At 40.7% G+C, this 21,096-nt stretch overlaps 2 protein-coding genes across 7 annotated transcripts in view; both read left to right on the top strand.

The window, feature by feature from the left end:
• The window catches only part of TAF1A (TATA-box binding protein associated factor, RNA polymerase I subunit A), a 39,755-nt gene extending 21,530 nt beyond the window's left edge, over positions 1-18,225 (top strand). For 5 of the 6 annotated variants that reach the window (XM_014584898.2, XM_014584899.2, XM_014584901.2 and 2 more), the window contains 4 exons: positions 4,750-4,816; positions 5,951-6,074; positions 8,347-8,501; positions 12,077-12,520. In XM_014584898.2, coding sequence (XP_014440384.1) covers positions 4,750-4,816; positions 5,951-6,074; positions 8,347-8,501; positions 12,077-12,189 — 459 coding nt within the window. In that variant the 3' untranslated portion in view covers positions 12,190-12,520. Of the gene's footprint in view, positions 1-4,749; positions 4,817-5,950; positions 6,075-8,346; positions 8,502-12,076; positions 12,521-18,090 lie in introns of those variants that run through there. The other variant, XM_014584900.2, reaches the window with a different exon arrangement.
• Positions 18,226-18,582: 357 nt separating this feature from the next.
• The window catches only part of HHIPL2 (HHIP like 2), a 30,152-nt gene continuing 27,638 nt past the window's right edge, over positions 18,583-21,096 (top strand). The window contains exon 1 of the mRNA XM_006170188.3: positions 18,583-18,999. Coding sequence (XP_006170250.1) covers positions 18,682-18,999 — 318 coding nt within the window. The 5' untranslated portion in view covers positions 18,583-18,681. The remainder of the gene's footprint in view (positions 19,000-21,096) is intronic.

Here is a 21,096-nt window from a genome sequence, read left to right as displayed (position 1 = left end):
TTAATTTTATTTGCTAAAATTATTTATTTTTAAATTTGACCAGAGAAAGATAGTGAGAAAAGAAAATCGAGAAAGTGGGACGACCAGTTGGCATAATGGCTATGTTGCTGGACTCCCATGGTTTGAGTCCTGGACCGGGTGGCTTAAACTTATGCTGGGCGCGTGTGCATGCCCAAGATCCTGAGAGGAGAATGGAGGAGAAGGGATTGCAGTGTGGCCATCCCCCCGGGGTGTGATTTATCACTTTCTATCTCTGTCTGTCTCTGTCTGGCGAGTGCATGCGCCATATAAAAAAAAAAAAACTCAAAAAAAAACTTGAAAAAGCAAGCTGCCAGGTCCTGGACTTGAACCATAGCCGGCCATGTAGGAATTCAACACCTCAACCACCATGCCACCTACTGGTCCCCCCACAGTCAGTTTTTAATCTTGGTATTTTGTAGGAGAAAGAAAAAGAAAAGTCGTTTTTATCCTCAACAAATAAAATTTTTTTCCTAATCTTTTAAAAGATTAGTTAGTTCTAATATATGTTTTTGTGTTCATAAAAATTGATATTTTCAAACCTTCAGATGTGTGAGCTATATTTTATAATTTTTTCAATAGTCTTTGATTTACTTAACATAATAAAAGTTAATAACATAATAACATCTTCAAAAGTTTATCTTTTTTATCATGATAGAGAGTGTGTGTGCACATGAGACTGAGAGGAGGAGGGAGAAGAGCCCTGGACAGGGTCCTGCTGTGACCCCCCCTTTCCTGGCCCTCTAGCTCATCAGGATCTTTTTTCTTTATTTACAATGGAGTGCATACATATGCATAAGAGTGAAAGTGGGTGAGTGAAAGAGAAAGTTCAGCAGCCTCCATAGGTTCTGATCACACTGTGATTTCCCTTTTTCCAGTCCTCCAGTTTGTTGCATGCCCAACATGTTTCAGGCTGACTGGGCAAGGAATTAAAATTGTAACCACCATGTGGAACCTGGCTTCTCTCTCTCTCTCTTTTTCTCCTCCTCCTCCTCCTCTTTTGTTTTTTTTTTGGTATTTTTTAAAGATTTTTGCCATAGGGTGCATATGCTTGCCAGAGAAAGACAGTGAGAGGGAAAGTTGAGAGATCATCCCCTAGGGGGATGGCTGTGCCTCAGTGCCTTTTCCTTCATTCTCCTCCTGGGATTTTGGGCACACATTCACATGTGCCTGGCATGATTTTCAAGCCACCAGGTCTGGGACTCAGACCATGTTGGGGTCCAGCTCTTTAACCACCATACCACCTGCTAGCCCTGGGATCTGGCTTCTCTGGAGCAGCGTATTACGGTGCACCATAGAGTCAGCCCTCATCAGTATCTTGATCACATGTATGTATATCTGGTCTGTTTCCAAGCCATGTATGTATATCTGGCCTGTTTCCACGACAACCCAGGGATTCAAATCCACAGTTGGCGATGCAGCTTTCAGCACTGCAGTTCACTTTGCTAACCACTGTGCCTATAGGCTGGGTCCCAATATAATACTTGTGAAGATTCTTTTTAAATTTTATTCTCCAAGATTTCATTTTACACATTTGGAAGATAAAATGTTAAGGATATTTAACCACAATAGCAACACGGTATCTTCATTCTGGTGTTAATCACTCACTAGTGATTTTTTTTTTTTTTAATTCATTGTCAAAGGATACGTGCACTTTCCAGAGAGGGACAGGGGAGAGGTAGAACGCACTCCCAATGGGGCATGGTCACACCATAATCCCATCTCTATTTCTTCATCATGTTGGGATTTTGGGCATGTGCGTACACACACCTAGCATATTTTCCAAGCCACCAGGGCTAGGATTCAAATCATGGTTGACCATATGGATTCGCGCTTCCTTACTAGGCTGTAGGATTGGTCCCTGAAAATATTTTCAAAAATGTTACAGCAAATAACTATGTTGAACACTTATGTTCAAGACAAGAATTTAGAGAAACTGTTTATCATTTTGAAAAATGTAATATTTGGAATAAGAACTCAATAGATGGGTTTAATAGCAGATTGGACATAACAAAAGAATCAATGAACTGCATAGAAAATATTAAGCAAAAGCACAGAGCAAAATGACGGAAAAGTACAGAAAAGAATATACAAAGTACTTGGTAATTGGAGTTCTAGGAGAACAGGGCAAAAGCACATAAATCAAAAAGAACCCCTAATATTTGAAGAGCTGATTTGAACTTTGTAAAAAAAAGTAGTAAATGTCACACTTAGATCTGTATAATTTCTAGTACATGTGGTATAGTTTATTAATAAAGTTTTAGAAAAATGAGTTGCTCCATGTATGAAATTCCATAAATCATGAGACTAATGTCACTTTTATAGGAACTGATAATATAATATTATTTAATAATGTTTTATGAAATGGTATATTGATCTTGATTATTGATTTTAATTTATTTTTTTTTAAAGCCTGTACTGAGAAGTAACAACACTTCTCATTTTGTTGGAAAGTATTTCAGTGTTAAGTCAAAGTACCCCAGCAAGCAGACAGAATGAATTAATTTTTAATATTAAGTAGAGCTTTAATTTAAATCCTATATTTTGAATATTTATAAAGATAACTCTACCTATTCTTTTTTCTTTCCTGTTTTTTCGGCTACATGGTACATGTGTTTGTCTATGAGAGACAGAGAAAGAGAAAGAAAAAACAAGAAAGCACCTCCTACTCCCTTGGGGAGATGGCCACACTGCAATACCTTCTCTCTCTTTTTCCTCAGGGTTTTAGGCACACACAAATATAGGTCCAGTTTTTTCAAGGCACCAGGTTTGGGACTCAAAACTGCAGACGACTGTGTAGGATCCACCTGCCTTGACCACTGTGCAACTGGCTGGCCCAGTTTTCCTTCTTCTTTTTTTTTTTTTTTTAAATTAAAAACTTCTTTTAAAATTTAATTTTATTTATTATTTTAACATTTACTGTAGGGCACATGTGTTCACGAGGGTGGGGGGGAGAGAGGGAGGGAGGGAGGGAAAGTAAGAAAGCAAGCTGACAGGTTCAGAGCTTGGACTATGGTTGACCATGGGGGAGTTCAGTGCCTTAACCACCACACCACCTGCTGGCCCTATTGTTCCTATTCTTAAAAAGAAAAACCTTTAAAATGTTCCTATTATATAAAAAGGCTGTTAAAATCGTTTAGTATACTGTGTTTCTGAACACAATCTCTAATCTTGCTCTCTCCTCTTGTTATTTATTTATATATATATATTTGCTTATTTTGTTACTATTCTGTGATTTCTTTTGATCAGTGAATGTTAAATATATTTTCTTTTTTTGGAGAGTTTTTTTTGCTATAGGCGCGTGCGCTCACCAGACAGACAGAGACAGAGAGACAGAAAGCAAGAAATCACCCCCCATGGGGGTGGCCACGCCTCAGTCCCTTCTCCGTTCTCTCAGGATCTTGGGCACGCACGCACATGCGCCTGGCGTGAGTTTTAAGCCACTGGGTCTGGGACTCAAACTGCGGTCGGCTACGTGGGAGTCCAGCAACATAGCCATTATGCTAACTGCTGGTCCCTAAATATATTTTCTATGTGATACTCTGTGCCCTAGCTTTTGAAAAAAAAATATTTTATGTTTTTTTTTTAAATTATATTTTTTAAATGGACATAGCTGTTATAAGATTATTGTCTTTTTTTTTGGAGAGGTTTTTTGCTATAGGGCGTATGCACTTGCCAGGAAGACAGACAGAGAGGGAGACAGAGAGACAGACAGACAGACAGATAGAAAGCAAGAAATCAGTCCGCAGGGGGAATGACCACACCACAATCCCTTCTCCATTCTCCTTTCGGGATCTTGGGCATGTGCACACCTGTGCCCGGCGTGAGTTTAAGCCACTGGGTCTGGGACTCGAACCGCGGTCGGCTACATAGGAGTCCACTAACATAGCCATTACGCTAACTGCTGGTCCCGAAAAATTATTTTAAGTTTGGTGAATAGTATAGACATGTATAAAGCATGTATAAGGAACAAATAAAAAGTCTCCATTAATTTCTCCCAATTTTCCTATGCTGTTTATTTGAATTTTTTTTTTAATTTTTAAAATTTTTAATTTTTATTTCTTCAGTGAGAGAAATAAAATGTGAGGGAGATATGGGCATCCCCAACTGGGTCTCCTCGCTATAGTTTCCGCTAGTCTCAGCTGTTCTGGATCACAGACATCCTTGTGTATGTCCCGCATGCCCAGGCACATCCCAGAAGCAAACCCAGGACCTTTCCCATGTGGACTTAGGCATATTACAACTGCACCATCTCCTTTCCTGACAATCTTGTTAGCAGGGATTTAAAAAAAAAAAAAATTGTTGGGACCAGCAGTTAGCGTAATGGCTATGTCGCTGGACTCCCATGTAGTCGACCGGTTCGAGTCCCGGACCTAGTGGCTTAAACTCACGGCAGGCGCTTGTGCGTGCATGCCCAAGATCCCGAGAGGAGAATGGAGGAGAAGGGATTGCGGCGTGGCCATCCCCCCTAGGGGGATTTCTTGCTTTCTGTCTCTCTGTCTGGCGAGCGCACGTGCCCTATGGCAAAAACCTCTCCAAAAAAAACCCAAAATTGTTCTATAGAGAATGCTTTTCTATACTCACATTGAAACTGGGAAAAAGCAAATTTTTTTAACATCATTGATTCATTTGCCAAGAACATTTAGACAAGAACTTTATTTGAAAGTAAGATAAAATTTCAGAAATGTCTTTACAGATATGCAAAAATTACAAGACTTTTCTTTCTTACAGATTTTGTATCAGATTGTACCATCTCATAAACTGATGTTAGAATTTCATACATTACTTAGAAAATCAGGTAAATAGTTTTCATTTTATATCTCTCTTTGTAGACAAGGTATAGACTAGTAATTAGTAAACTATGGTCCAGGGACCAAACCCACCTCTTGTCTATTTGTATAAATTGAGCCCATTTAAAAAAAAATTCAGGGGGACCAGCAGTTAGCATAATGGCTATGTCACTGGACTCTCATGTAGTCGACCTTGGTTTGAGTCCCAGACCCGGTGGCTTAAACTCACTCTGGGCGCATGTGCGTGCATGCCCAAGATCCCGAGAGGAGAATGGAGGAGAAGGGATTGTGGCGTGTCCATCCCCCCGGGGGGTGATTTCTTGCTTTCTGTCTCTCTTTCTTTCTGGTGAGCGCATGTGCCCTATAGCAAAAATCTCTCCAAAAGAAAAAAAAAAAACAAAAAGGAATTTAAGGAATTATTTGATTTAACCTTATTTATTTATTTATTTTTAATTTGACCATAGAGGGACCAGGGGGGTGGTGGGGAATGAGAAAGCAGGCCGCCAGATTCAGGACTTGAACTGTGGTCGGCCACGTGGGAGCCCAGCACCCCTTCCACCATGCCACCTGCCAGCCTGAGTCCATTCTTTTATGTAGTGTTTATGGCTGCTTTTGCATTATTCCTGCAAAGCTGTGTAGTTGTGATAGAGACTGTAGAGCTCACAAAGCTTAAAATGTTTACCTTCTGGCTATTTACAGAAAAAGTTTATCAGCTCCTATTATAGAATCTTAGGCAATAGTTAGCAAGAAAGAAATGGCATCCCTTTATATGTATGCCACATTTTAATCCCTCCAAGACTTCAGTATGGAGAGCATCCTTCTTCATAAAGGGAGGTGAGTTAGCTATCCCCAGTTGAAATGCACAGATAAAGCAGGTACTTTAATATTTTCAGTAGTAACTGAGGACTATAACCCTTAAAGGGAGTACTCGACACGGTAACCTCATTGGCATGGGCTAAGCTTTTGAATTCTTCAGATTTGTCATAAAAAAAATGAACAGAATGTATTGTTATGATAAACTGTTAACCAGATCAGAAGGCTTACAATTCGGTAGTATTTTGTGAACTATATATGCGCACACAAACAATTTAGTTTTGTGCATTTTAATACCTTATGTAAACTCAAACATACGACCATTGCAGAGAAAGAAGAACACCATAAACTTGGGCTGGAGGTACTGTTTGGAGTCTTAGATTTTGCTGGATGCACTAAGAATATAACTGCTTGGAAATATTTGGCAAAATATTTGAGACAGATCTTAATGGGGTAAGTAAAAAACAATATTTATTATTGGATCATCATAAATAATATTTCCCAATATTTTGACCACTATCCATCAGTTTTTAAGTAAAGTTCTTTGCTCATGTTTGTGAATTTTTAAAACTATGTCTTCATCTGCTTTCTTCTGAGTACCTTTACTCCAGAAGCAAGGAGCTCCATAGTTACAAGTGTAATGTGTAAACATTAGTCGAGATTTTTTTTCTCAGATGGGGTCTTGGCTGTGTCCTGATTCTCCCACTTCAGCCTCCTGAGTAGCTGGGAACACAGGCACATGCTACTGTGCTTGGCTTTTTCAGACGAGGTCTTTTTTTTTTTTTTTTTTTTTGTGGGGTTTTTGCTATGGGGTATGGGGCATGTGTGCTCACCAGAAAGACAGAGACAGAAAGCGAGAAATCACCCCCCTAGGGGTATGGCCACGCAGCAATCCCTTCTCCATTCTCCTCTCGGGACACCCGGCGTGAGTTTAAGCCACTGGGTCTGGGACTCAAATCACGGTTGGCTACATGGGAGTCCAGCAACATAGCCATTACGCCATCTGCTGGTCTCCAGATGAGGTCTTACAGTGTTGCACAGACCCGCCTCCAGCTAACAAATTTTGTGCCTCAATCTCCATAGCTGAGATTATAGCTGAGCACATGCTTGGCCTTCAGGTCGGTCAGTCCTGGAATTGAACTTAGGCCTCCCTCATGACCTCAGCCTGTGGAGCAGCAGCATCTTAACAGTGCAGGCCACTGCAGCTGGTCTTCTGTTGAGATTTTTTTTGTGTTATTGAAACAAGTGCTGTACCTTAGCATTACATTGCTGAGTATGTGTTTGAAATAAAAATGAGAACTAGAAAGGATCACTCCCGCTCTATGAGAAAGAACGTAAATCTCCTTGTGATTTGAGTGCCCTTATCTTCTAAGATTATGGGAAACAGCTTTCCTTCTGGCTGTTTACAGTCATTTTCAGTGGGGGTTTTTAGGATCCAAGAAGATCACCATAGATTATTCATTCAATAAGTATATTGTGAGGTGGGTATCTTAAACTATACCTCTGATAATATATACTGTTAATATATATATATGTTATTATCCATAATATCCTTAGTGTCACAATTTGAATAAAAAGAAGTAAGTGGCTCTTATTATTTTTACTAGTGTATAAGAAGAAAGGATATCACAAGTTTAAATTTTATTTATTTATTACATTTATTTTAGTTGGTTAGGATATTCATTATCAGTTGGAACTTGCTTCAGGCTTCAGATCTAACTTTGGAGATCTGAATAGTGCTGATTATACAGTGTTTTTGGTGTGATATGTTCACACACTTTTTGTACAGTGTTCTCTATATACCTACTACACTGTAAGGTTTTGGAAGGCAGAGAAATGTACTATTCATTCTTTCAAACTGTGGAAGTATACCATAGGAGGCACACAGATGTCAAGTAAGGTTTGCCCAACTAAATTGGAAACATCTAAGGTACAGCATGAGGACTATAGTTAATAAATAATAATGGTATTGAATACAATATTGACTAAGGAAATTGACCAAGAGAGTAGATCTTAGATGCTCCCACCATACACATGAAAAGTTAACTGCATATACGAATATCAAAACATGTTCTATACTTTAAATGTACACAATAAAAGATTATGATGAACCAGTAGCATTGCCTGAGCTTAACTGTCTGATCTTGTGTATTCATGTGTTTGTGTAATAATGGCATCTTAATTTGGATAGTAATTCTTGGCAGCATTAATTGTTAGTGAAGTTTTAAAGTAACTTGTAAGTAATAATAATTGAGAACACTTATTGAACATTTACTGTGTACCATGCAAAGAACTTTGTATGATTTCTGCCATACTGTTGGACTAGTTTAATCCTAATAACTAGTAACAGTGCTATGAGAAAGATACCATTAATATCCCCAAGAATACTGAAGTTGAGAGAGGTTAAGCAACTTGCCCAGGATCATACTGTCAGTAAGTACAAGATCTGAGATGTGAATTCAGGATTCTGGCGTCAGAGTCTATGCTGTTAACTATTGAGCTATATCATACTAACTAGAAATCAAGGATGAGATGTGGAGAGTGAAGAAAATGAAAATGGATTTGCCTTCATGCTGTTGCCGATCATGTGTTAAGCCTAGGCCATACTCACAATTTCATTTGGAAGCATCTTCCTTGTCATCTTCCACAGATTCTACTGAAAGTCAGATTCTGACATGGATTTTTCCCCATCATCGAATTACTCTTTTGACAATTTTCTTTGCAGAGACCACCGAGCATGGGTTCAGGAAGAGTGGAACTCTAGGAAAAACTGGTGGCCCAGCTTTCATTTCAGCTACTTTTGGGCAAAAAGTGATTGGAAAGAAGATACAACTTTGGCATGTGAGAAAGCTTTTGTAGCTGGAATACTCTTAGGAAAAGGTATGTGTCTTTTTTTAAAAAACAAAAAAACAACAAAACAACACTTTATTTACTTGTTCTAATCCTGACAGCATTTGACTGATTTTGCAGTGATAAAAGAATGATTGTTCATTCATCCTAGAGCTCACCTAATTTGGTATCTAAGGCTACTAGATGCCTCAGAAATAACTGTTGAATGGAAGAAATAATCCTGAACTGGGACCAGGTGATGATTTTTTTTTTTTTTTTGAGAGGTGTTTTTGCCATAGGGTGCATGCGCTCGCCAGAAAGACAGAGAGAGACAGAAAGCGAGAAATCACCCCCATGGGGGACCCGACCATGCCGCAGTCACTTCTCCAATCTCCTCTTGGGATCTTGGGCACGCGCACACACGCGCCCAGCGTGAGTTTAAGTCACCGGGTCTGGGACTCGAACCACGGTTGGCTACATGGGAGTTCAGTGACATAGCCATTACACCAACTGCTGGTCCCCGAGTGATGTTTTTGTAAGGAATCCCATGGATTAGAAACAGTGATTTCTTAGTTTGTGATTGGTTTTTCTACTTGAGTGTTGTCAAGAAACGCAATGCAGGATGTTTTCATAGTAAATAACCATGTGACCTTGCTGTATAGAAAGTTTACTGAGGTTGTTTATTAAAAGTACAAAAGTATTATTTGGCTTCATTGTTATTTGATTGCTCTATACAGGTTGAATATCCTTTATCTGAAATGTTTTGAATTTCAGATTTTTTTGCATATACATATTTATTTGCATGTACATATTTAGATATTTTGGGTCTCAAGTCTAAACACAGAATTCATTTACATTTTCAGTATACACCTTATATACATGCCTGAAGGTTTCTATAATATATTCGTGTTGTAGCATATTGCCTGTGACCCATCACATGAGGTCAGGTGTAGAATTTTTGACTTCGAAATCACCTGGGTGCTCAAATAGTTTTGGATTTTTGGAACATTTTGGATTTTGGGGCATTTTGGATTTTTAGATTTTGGGGTTAGGGATGCTCAACCTATATTATGTTTATGTATCTGTTCCTGTAAAGATGAAAAAGTTTCTCCCTTTGAGAAAAATAATACTATCTATTAACCTTTCAAAAAATTCTCTTCAAAGAGAAAATTGATCTTTTCTTCATGGGATATTTCGGCTGATAAATCTTTCACCTGCTTTGTACTGCTGAAATATGAAAAGGTGGCCAGGATGGAAATGAAGTTGCTACAAAATATGTCTAGAAAATAAACTTTGCAGTGACTCTAGTAAGTTGCATGCTGCCAAGGAGTTTAAGGTGTCCTAAAGAGATGTCTTCAGTTCACTTTTGGATATAGTTTGTATTTTTTTTTTTGGAATTATTTTTGAATCAGTCTTCTCAGGGAATGTTTCGGACAGTTACTAAAATTAGTAAAATATTGCTTTTATAGAAGGAAAAGGATTAATAAAAAGAAAAATAATTTAAAAATTGCTCTTTAATATGCTGATGACAAGGAACAGGAATACTATTTTGGTTGTTATTTTCTACTACTATATGAGTATAGAACTATCTAGAGGTATCTGTGTTTGAGCAGGCCTGGGTTAATTTTCTAATTCTCTTGGGCTAACCAGTTAACCTTTGGGAAACCTCTGTGAAAAGGACATCATAATACCTGTGGTACCTGTCCTTATTTGCTTGTATGATCATTCTAAACATCAAGTGACCATTGCATCAGAGTACTTTTAAATTAAAAATATTCTTTATTGGCCCCCTTGATTTATTATTTTTTTTAGAGAGATTTTTGCTATAGGGCATGTGTGCTTACCATAGAGTTAGGAAGAGACAGAGAAACAAAGTGAGAAATCACCCCCAGGGGGAATGGCCACACCACAATCCCTTCTCCTCCATTCTCCTCGGGATCTTGGGCATGTATACACATATGCACCTGGTGTGAGTTTCAAGCCTCTAGGTCTGGGACCTCTGAACCACAGTTGGCCATGTGAGAGTCCAGCAATATAACCATTACACTATCTGCTGGTCCTAGCCCCCTTTATTTTTAAATTTTTTTTTGAGAGATTTTAGCAATAGGGTGCATGCACTCACCAGAAAGACAGAGAGAGACAGAGAGACAAAGCAAGAAATCACGCCCTAGGGGTGATGGCCATGCCGCAATCCCTTCTCCTCCATTCTCCTCTCGGGATCTTGGGCACGCACGCACACGCGCCCAACGTGAGTTTAAGCCACCAGGACCTGGACTCGAACCATGGTCAACTACATGGGATTCCAGCGACATAGCCACTATGCCAACTGCTGGTCCGCCCAGCCCCCTTTAATAGCTCCATTCAGGATGAATATTCCTTACCTTAATTGCTTAGGACCAGATATCTTAATTTTGGATTTTAGAGTTTTTTTGAACTATGGCATCATATTGCTGAAGTGGACACACCTCTTGTCAGGATGTTCAGGTGAGGTTGTCTGTCTATTCAAGAGTTAAGCTGGTTTTCTGCTTGCTCTGGTTCCAGTCATTATATTATAGGATTCAAATCTTAGTCCTCCTCAGCCGTTGCTTTCTGCTCAGAGTGTAGCATAGTGACTATTCTCATGCTCTGCTAAAAGCAATCCAGGACCATTTCTCCTTCAAGTGGTCTTTCCTCAGAATTTGGCTCCTTGGTTCTTCTGTGAACTTTAGCTTACAGTTGACTTAGGAAGAGTCTTGATTTATAGTTTATTCAGATTTTATTTTCTCTATGGTAGGGTGAGAACAAAGTTCTTTCCAACTTTATAGGCAGAAGCATAAATCTATGTACAAAATATTTTGGTTTTATTAAAGTGGTGTATTACATTTAGAAACACAAATTATTTTTGTAACACACAGCACTGCTTCCTAGCCAATAATTCTGACATAGTATTTTCAGGGATGATAAAATGCTTACTCAACTATCATAGTATATATCATAGCATTTTTCCAGAGAAAATGGGAAACTATATGAATTGAGACAAGCATGAAATTAATTTTTCACATGTGATATATGATCTCATTCACTTACCAATTGTAAAAATTTCTTATAATATCCAGTTTACATTTTTCTCACAAATTTGAGTCATTTCCCTGAAATATTTAACAGATGGTCCTCTTTGCAGTGAGTGTGAAGAGCATTCTGATAAGCTCGAGGCACTATTGTCAGAGCTACGTGATCTCCATCTAGCTGCTTGCTAGATGACTAGAATGAGTAATGTTTGATCTCTTCCGCCCTGTGCTATGTTTATTCTAATTATTCACATCGGTGTTTTCTACAGAGAACTTTCTTAATGTTTTACGTGACACTTTGGCTAATTACCAAGGTAGTGATGAAAAGAAAGCTATAGTAATTTGCTTTTGGAAAAGGTACCTTTAATACCTGATAACATATAATACGCATATTATCATAACTGGGGTATGGGTGGAAGAGTAGAAAAGAAGTTAAATTTAATTATGATGGATCAGAAATGTCTTGTTTCTATTCATCTTTAGCATACCAGAATTGAAGCAGAATTTTAAAATTGTAGACATATACTTGAAAATTTTGATGGTAAGTATTAAAATTCTATTTATTCATTTTATTTTTAGGTTGTAGATATTTTCGATATATTTTAAAACAAGATCATCAAGTCTTGAAGAAGAAAATTAAGCGGATGAAGAAATCAGTAAAAAAATACAGTATTGTAAATCCAGGACTCTGATACTGAATTTTAGTCATTTAGAGGTGGCTACATTAGATAGTTTAATGAATGTATTTATTTGTTGTTTTAAGAAGGTGGTTTATATAGCTCCAGAAAGTTATTTTTGTATTTTTTAATTACCATTTATAGGTAGAGAAATGATCCCACTGCCTTTGCTATTTATAAATATCATGTATATGTTTCCTTTTTTATAACGTTAAATATAACATTTATTAAAGGATAATTCTTCAAATATAAAATCTGTTTAATTAGAGAATTTGCTCTAACTAGTTATTATTTCTGGATAATTTTTCTCTAATTATTATGTAATAAAATGTAATTTGTAATTCTGCGCAATGAATCTATGGTCTTCTTTTAGATTCTGATTGATCCATGTTCGGCTTACCACCATGAAAAAAATATGTTGGTGATGAGTTCTGTTGAAGAATTTCAGAGAGGAGGACTTAGAAAAGGATTTCTCATTCTCTTTTGTTAGTAAGACATGGCAACTGGGGCTAAGTGACCTTTGTCTAGAGAGGAACCCTCAACTCTAGAGGACTAATTTGGGCCAGAGAGGTGGAGGATGTGGCCTGCTTTCAGTTGGCACGCGCCTAACTTTAAAAACATTTATATTGCCTGGCACAGGTCTAAGAAGTTCTTTAGAACTCATGTAGCACCTCTCTTTTCTCTTGCAAACCAGGATGCAACAGTAGGCAGCTGGACAGTTAAGGAATCTCTGCCAGGGAAATAGCGTCCCAGAGTGGCACAGAAAACCCAGTGGGAAAGCATGATCAGAAGCCAGTAACAACTTTCCTGCAACATGAACTGAGCTTTGTAGCATGTTATGATTGGTAGAGTAAGTGCTTCTTCAGAATGTCTTGGCTCTTATACATTTACTGTTCAGGTAACTAGTAATTGGATTCCATGAAGGCTCACTACAGAGAAAATCTGATGTTTAGATGGCAAACCACACTTTTTTCCCATTGGCATATACTCCTACTAATTTAAAACCATCTGCAAAAACATTAAGGAACAAATGTTTCCTTAATGCTTTGTCAGGAATTTCTATTTTAGTATTATTTTATACTTAGTAAGGTAAATCTATCAATAAAGAAGTATACAGCCTTATGATATAAAATAAGTAGGCATTCTTACAGAACCAAATAAACCAGGTTAAAGCCGCCTCATGAATACTGCTAACTTTACTGCTGGGAGTTCATGATAGAGTTGTGTAAGAGTTCTGCGTAAGTTCAATACTGTAGGAATAGAAGACCAAGAAGTGTAGACAAAATCTCACAGCATAGGTGAAAATCAGGGCCTGTGTTCCTTGAAAGCTTTAGGTAAAAGTTACAAAATAGGATTTATGGATTCTCCTGATCACTGGGACAAGCCTCCAGGGCTATGCTTCGAACTGCAGTCATCCATGTGGGATCTGGCTTTCTTTTTATTTTAGTTGTCAGAGAGTGTGTGTGTGTTTGCTAGAGAGGGAGAAAGCACAGTGGGGCATGGTCATACCTTAATCTTTTCTTTGTTTTTCCATCCTATCAGGATTTGGGGCATGCATGTACACACACACATGCCCAGTGTGTTTTTAAAGCTTCTGGGACCAGGATTCAAACCATGGTCAGCCATGTGTGGTGTGAATTATATTTCAATAAAGCTGTTATAAGCCCCCCCCAACCTCCTTAACTACTACTCTTTTATTTTAGGGAGAGATTTTTTGCTATAAGAGCATGTGCACTTGCTGGAGAGACAGAGAGATACAGAGATACAAAAGCAAGAAATCACCCTCTAGTGGGATGGCCATGCCGCAGTCTCTTTTCCTCTATTCTCCTTTCAGGATTTTGAGTAAGCACACACATGTGCCCAGTGTGAGTTTTAAGCTGCAGATCCGGGACTCAAACCTCAGTAGACTACATGGGAGTTCAGCAATGTGCCATTATGCCTTCTGCTGGTCCCAACCACTGCTCTTTTAACCATTAGATTACAGGACTAGCTGAATCTGGCTTTCAGTGTACATCATTTTAACTGCTCACTACAGGTCCTGCTCTAAGTGCTTTTATAGACTGGATCTAACACAGAGTTTTCTTCATGAAGGATGAGCAAAAGCTACATCATGATGAAATGAAAAAGGTCTATGCTGTAATTCAGAACGCCTGAATTTTATTGCTATTTTTTCCCATTCATATAAAGGGGAACCCTAAGTATTTTACTGAACCTTCCTGAGACTTAATTCACTAGTCTGCACCGGCAATATAATATCTGCCTTACTTTAAGAGAATTGCATAGAGCAAATGAAATGTAATGTGAGAAGATTCTTTGATAAGTAACGCATAGTATAATGCAAGTGAGAGAGTTATACTTGGCCTAATCTCAACTACACCAGTTCATTTTCAGATTGTGGAGATATTGATAGTGTGAAGGCAGAGATTTATAAGAGAATCAGTAAACTACATAAGAAACTACTAGTTAGAACATTTCTTTATATATGTTTACTATTCTGTTTCATGACCCGATCCTAGGATTAGAAACGACTCTAGCTTTTCAGTGTCACTTTTTTTTTTTTTTAAGAATTATTTATTTAGAGGCACATGTACTCACCATAAAGAGACAGAGAGAGAGGGGGAAAGTAAGAAAGCAAGCCACTTGAGGAGCCATGGGACTCAAACCACGGTCAGCCATGTGTCAGTCCAGCACCTTAACCACCATGCTACCAGCTGGCTCTAGAGTCACTTTTTTTCCATTTAAGTCCATTTGGTCATTTCTTCTGAGAGAGTAAAACAATCCTAATTCAATCCTCAGGATACCTACAGCCTCAGCCAGCCTGGAGAGCTCAGGATGTGAACCCAGGACCTTCCCATATGGGTCCAGCATCACAGTGCAATGTGTTACAGCTGTGCTAATGTGGCTGGGCTTCTCAACATCATTTTAAAAAATAACTAGAGAGTGCATGTGCTTGCCAGAGAAAGGAAAGCACCCTTCACTGGGATATCATCACATCAAAGTCCTTTTTCCTTCATTTCTCCATCCTATTAAGATTTGGGGCATGCATGTACACAGGATTAATCATATTTTGCAAGTTACTGGGGCCAAGAATTGAACCATAGTTGACCATGAAGGATCTGACTCCCTATGTGAGGCTGCCAGGGGGCTGGCCTATAACATCACTTTATTTTTAGCAATTATTTTATTTAAATTTATTTTATTTTATTTATTTATTTTAATTAAACCAGAGAAAGGGGGGGGGAAGAGAGTAAGTGAGAAAGCAGGCCACCAGGTCTGGGACTTGAACCACGCTTGGCCATGTGGGAGTTCAGTGCCCTTAACTACCACGCCACCAGCTGGCCCCTACAACATCACTTTTAAAAAGGCATTTGCTATATGAAATTGTGTGTGTGTGTGTGTGTGTGTGTGTGTGTGTGTGTATAAAGCTACTTATAGATGGCATTGTGTCCCCTATAAAAGAACTGTTGAGGTTTTAATCCCTAGTAGTTCAGAATGTGGCCTTATTTAGAGATTGTCTTTACAGAGATAAATCATGCTAAAATGAGGTCATCATTGAAAAAGACTGGAGTCCTTAGTAAAAGGGCATAGAAACTTCATAGTCAAATTTGCTTTCTGTTCTTTTTCACCCATATCTTACCTAAGAACCCTTTCAGCCTCTGCTAAGATTTTGTTAGTCACCTCCAGCCTGATGCTGCTTTCCCTTAGAATCCCTATGGCAGTTTGTTCTTCCCTTACTGTTATCCTAATAAAATCTGCCATGAACACCTTTTTCCTTTCTTATAGCATAAACTCCTTGAAAAAGTTTGCTTTATACATCAACTTTCTGTTAAACATTTTTCCAGCATAACATCATGCATATAATAATACATATTTATTGAATTGACACCGAGGTATCTGCTATAAAATTAATGGTTACATAGTTATTATATAATCATGTTTTGTGTAATTAATCTGAAATGTCATGTATTCCGATCTGCAATGTTACATGGTTCAGTAATCAGAAAGTCATATCGCCATGTGTCCAATGAGATCTTGCCAGTGGATCTTCCCCTGCTAATCTTGGAATGACTCTTGGCCCCAATTCTATCTTCATATTTTTTATGGAAAAAGGAAATAGAATATAAAAAAAATACTCTCAGATTCTACAAGGAATGAGAGAATGCGATCATTTCTACATATCCTAGGGTCAGATGGTTACCTCCTGTTTCTGAGAAGGCAATAGTGGCTATGAATTCACTGGTTGAAGTTTGTCCAAGTGCTACTCCTCCGGCCCAAGGCTTTTGGAGCAGTGACATTATGGGACCTGGGAACAAACAACCCAATGGAAACAACCTAGTCATCAATGAATCAGGGATCCTGTACCTTGACTAAAAAGCAACACCCAGCCGGTTAGGATACTGAACAGTTTGAAATAGGAAAGCAACCATCCTGATGGCATCCTCCTCCTAGCTTTTCCCCTAGTTTTTAATATTTCCTTTGCATTAAAATGCTGTTTTGGGCTTTCATAATCCAGAGCATTCTGGGTACAGACTTTGCTAGATTGACATCACTGCCCCCCCAGCCCCTTTTTTTCTTTAAAGTGATCTACACATCAGTACTCATTATTTTTTAAAAGAATTATTATATGCAACTTTTTATTTATTTACTTATCTTTTAAAATTTGATCAGAGAGGGACAGAATGAGAGAGAGGAGGAGGAAAATGAGAAAGCAAGCCACCAGGTGCAGGACTCGAACCACGGTCGGCCATGTGGGAGTCCAGCCACCTGCTGGCTCCCATTATTATTTTTTTAAAGTTTATTTTCTCCTTTTACAAGAATGAGACAGAGAGTCAAGCACCCTCAACTGGGTCTCACACCACAGTCTCTCCCTCTCCCCAGTCTTCCAGCCAGCCAGAATCACGGACAGGCACATCTGCAGGTATAAGTCGACCAGGGAACCGAACTGATGATCTATATGGAGCCAGCATTACTGAGCAGCTTGTGACTGCTGTGCCACTCTCAGTGACTTCCTACCAAAGGGGAGAACCAGGCAGTTTGCTCTCCGTAGAGGCATAGCTGGAATTAGAAGAAACTTGGATTTGATCTACATTTCAAAGGGAAGATTTTGCCAGTAAGGCAATTTTAGGGTATATTGGAACCATGGAAAATATTGAGAGGAGAGTGCACTCAGGTACCAGGTGTGCCATGGACTTATGCCGCTTTTGTGCCTTTGTTTCTGTTTGGGGTTGTGTGAATTTGGGACTCTCTGTTCCTCATCCACTCATTCAAGAAATACTTACTGAAGACTTGTTATGGCAGGGGACATGCTCAAAAGCAAAACACATTCCTAAGTACTAATGCTGGGACATGTACTATGCAAGGAGGCGTGCCCCTAAAGCAGGTATAGATTTGGCAAAAATAAAGAGCCCAGACCCCTCGTACTTCCTAATGAAATGATCCACAGCCCTTGTTGACTCTCTGTTTTCTCTGGGCCACGCTCCTTGTGCTCTACTCTGAATGTGTCCCAAAATTAATATGTCAAAACTTAATTGCCATTGTGTTAGTATTAAGAGGTGGGGTTATTAGGAGCCCTCAAAAATGAGATCAGGGCCCTTATAAAAGGTCTTGAGGGAGTGGATTTGTTCCCCCCCTTCCCTTCAGCCATGTGAGGACACATCAACAAGGTGCCCTTCGTGAGGCACAAGGCCCTCACCAGAACTGATCCTGATGGGGCCCTGATCTTGGACTTCCCAACCTCCAGAACTGTAAGAATAAATGTCTGTTACTTAAAATTACCCAGTCTGTGGTATTTTGTTACAGCAGCATGAACCGCCCAAGACACCCCACTCTCCTTTTCCTTTCTCTCTCTCCTCTCCTTGCTTCCTGCTGTGCATACAAAATTTGTGAAATATCCTTTCTTGTTACCATTCCACGTAGGTACCTATCCAGGTCACAGGAACTGTACAGCATACTGCCTCTCGCCATCCCCTGCTCCATCTTCCCAGACCACTGTGGAACACTGGGAGCTTGCCTTCCACGGAATCTGATGTCTGGGAGTACATACTATGTGATGGTCTCACGGCAACTTGGCTACTCAGCTGTGGGGAAACAGTAAACCAGTGTGAATTTTCTGGCTTCCCCCACACACCACAGGGACTCTGCAGTTTTGATGAATCACAGCATGTCTGCCTTTGACACTATTGGACCTTTTTGCTAAGCAACCATGCACCCCCATAACTCAGTACTAGGTGTAGGGACTTGTGCCAGCTTCATGTTTAGATAGGATTGGAGGGGACAGAAACACCTCCTACTGCGTTCACAGGAACACTTAACTACTAAGTCCACAGAGGGGACACTGCTCAGAAAACACCTCAGTAAACTTGGGCGGGGGTTGGGGGTAAGGTGGTGACGGGAGAAGGAAAGAAGAGCAAAAGGGTGGGGTGGTGGGAAGGAAGAAAGGGAGAGAACTCGGGCGGAGCAGGGAAGCCAACCTGAGTAAACAGCAGCCTGAGTGTTCTCAAGGCCGAAATGCTGAGAGAGTCTACTCCTAGACTGTTGGGTGGTCCAAATTGGTGGGTTCCCTGGCTCTCTTCTGCCATTTTCTGCCTCTGCCTCACATTTTTGAGTCAGGTGGGCTTGCTGCAGGGACACCCCCAGTGCCTGGATTATGGGCCTCCCTTCCAGCCCCCTTTGCACCTTGAATTTTGCTCTGACTATGAGTCCTTCGGCTGCTGTGACCAGCACAAAGATGAGCGCATCGCTGCCCGGTACTGGGACATCATGGACTATTTTGATCTGAAGGGACATGAGCTGTGTGGCGGTTACATTAAAGACATCCTTTGCCAGGTAGGCCTGAGCATAACCCTGAGGGGAAATGAGGGAACCGATTTGGGAAAATGCCAGCCCCAGCATTTTGGGGTACAGACAGGGTACTTTGGCACCCAGCCCTTTATTTTTTTTTTTCCTTCTCCATTCGTAATAGAGCACATGCATATGAGTGTGAAATAGGCAGAGAGAAGGAGAGAGAGAGAGAAGCATCCTCCCAGGGTCTGGCCACACCACAGTCCCCTTCGAGTCCTCCAGCCCATCGGATCTTGGAATCTCACATGCATGTTTCAGGCTGACCAGGTGGGGATTGAAATCAGAGTGGCCATATGGGATCCACTTCTCTTGAGCAGTGCATTACCCCTATGCCACAGAGCCAGCCTGCCCAGCCCTTCAGAAGCTCACCTGCCAGGTGCCTCACCTTTGAGCTGCCAGCTCTGGGCAGCACACAGAGGTAAGGGTGTGCTGCGTTTGGTTTCCACAGGTTCCCCAAAGTTTCCCCAGAGTGGTCTCTGAAGTTCCACTAGCGCTGGTGCATCCCGGCCAGGAGGACGAGAGACGTATTCTTCACCTAGCTCTCACAGCAGCTCTCGTTTGTGTTCTCCCTGTGGTGCTTGCAGAGCTGGGCCCTTGTGGCCATGGCACCATGTGGTGGCGGCATCTGCTGGGGTCCAGTCCTCACTTGTTTGGGTGATTCATGGCGTAATGGTGGTGGTGGTGGGTGTTGGGGGCTCTCCCCAGGTTCCTGCCTGGCATTCCAGAACAGGACTGAGAACTTTAAGCTGCAGGGTGGCGATGACTCAGATTCTGCCTCTCCTGGCTTTCTAGCAGCCAAGATCCACATCCTTGGGAGGCATCGCCTTAGCTGAGCTCAGCCTGAAAACAGGGCAGGCTCAGGCTGCACATACTGACTTTAAAGAGAGTTGGTGTTTAGGGCACGGAGGGCAAGGTCAGGACTGGAGAGCTGATGAGAGTTGCCACAGGGAGGAGCAGGCTAAGGGGGTTCTGGGAGCGAAGGCTGAAAGTGCTGGCAGGCTTTTGATCTGACCCTCCTTAGCATGTCTGCACACTTCCTTGGCTGTCCATGGGCATTTCTTCACTTCTCCCACTGCCACTATTCCAGAAAGCACTGGTCCCCCCAAGTCCCCACACCACAGGCCAAGAGGATGATTGAGTTTCCCAGAGCTCAGGAAGGAATTGCAGCCAGACCTGGCACAGAAGCCAGTCACCGAGGTGGCACCGCCCCGGGCTGTCCCCTCTTCCCTTGGGCACCACTCCTCGCTATTTCCTGGAGAAGTAACTCTGGGATAACCACTTTGGCAGAAGCTGAGCTTTTATGAGAAGCACTGAGGCTGTTTATTTTTGAAATTTCCTCTGGTACTAACGTCTCCCCCATCCCTTCCTTCCGGGTTTAGGTTTCAGAAAGTCAGATTCATCAGCTCTTCTGTTTTAGAGATCAAAGATAAGAGTAATTTCAGAAAAGCAACCCTACATGTGTCTATTTGTTAAAGTGTACTAAAGTACTAACGCCTGCTTTCTCTCCTTGCACACACACTGTGTCTGCCTCCCTCCAACAATTCTGTAGGCAGTTCTTGTAACCCTCCATATACTGGAATCAGGGGATTTAAATGGCTTATCCAGGATCAAACAGTTCTAGGGCACGCATTTAGATGCTCAGACTCCAAGTCTTGATGTTTAAAAAGAAAAAAATTATTCCTGATAGAGCATGTGCTCTATCACATGAGAGATAAAGAGAGAGAGAGAGAGGAGCACTCTCCACAGGATTTGGTCATGCTGTGATCCTCTGGTTCCCCTCCTTCAGCCCATCAGATCTGGGACACTCATGTTGCCCAACATGTTCAGGCTGACCTGGTTGGGGGCTCAAACCGCAGTCACCATGTGGGATTTGGTGTCTCTTGAGCAATGCTTGAATGCTGCACTGTGGAGCAGGGTCTCTTGTGACCTTTTGATTACATCTTGTCAAAGGATAGTAACACCAGCATGGAGTTGTTTACTAATAGTTTCCCGAGCTCTGGCGAGCATGGGTTCCATTAGAACAGAAAGTGCATTCCACTTGCTGCCGCACCTGGGACAGAGAATAATGTCGGCACTCAGGAG

This window comes from Tupaia chinensis, unplaced genomic scaffold, assembly GCF_000334495.1.
Source record: "Tupaia chinensis unplaced genomic scaffold, TupChi_1.0 Scaffold148108_1, whole genome shotgun sequence".
In the NCBI taxonomy this organism is placed as follows: domain Eukaryota; kingdom Metazoa; phylum Chordata; class Mammalia; order Scandentia; family Tupaiidae; genus Tupaia; species Tupaia belangeri.
The sequence above is the reverse complement of the archived record's forward strand: the minus strand, read 5'-3'. Positions and strand labels throughout refer to the sequence as shown.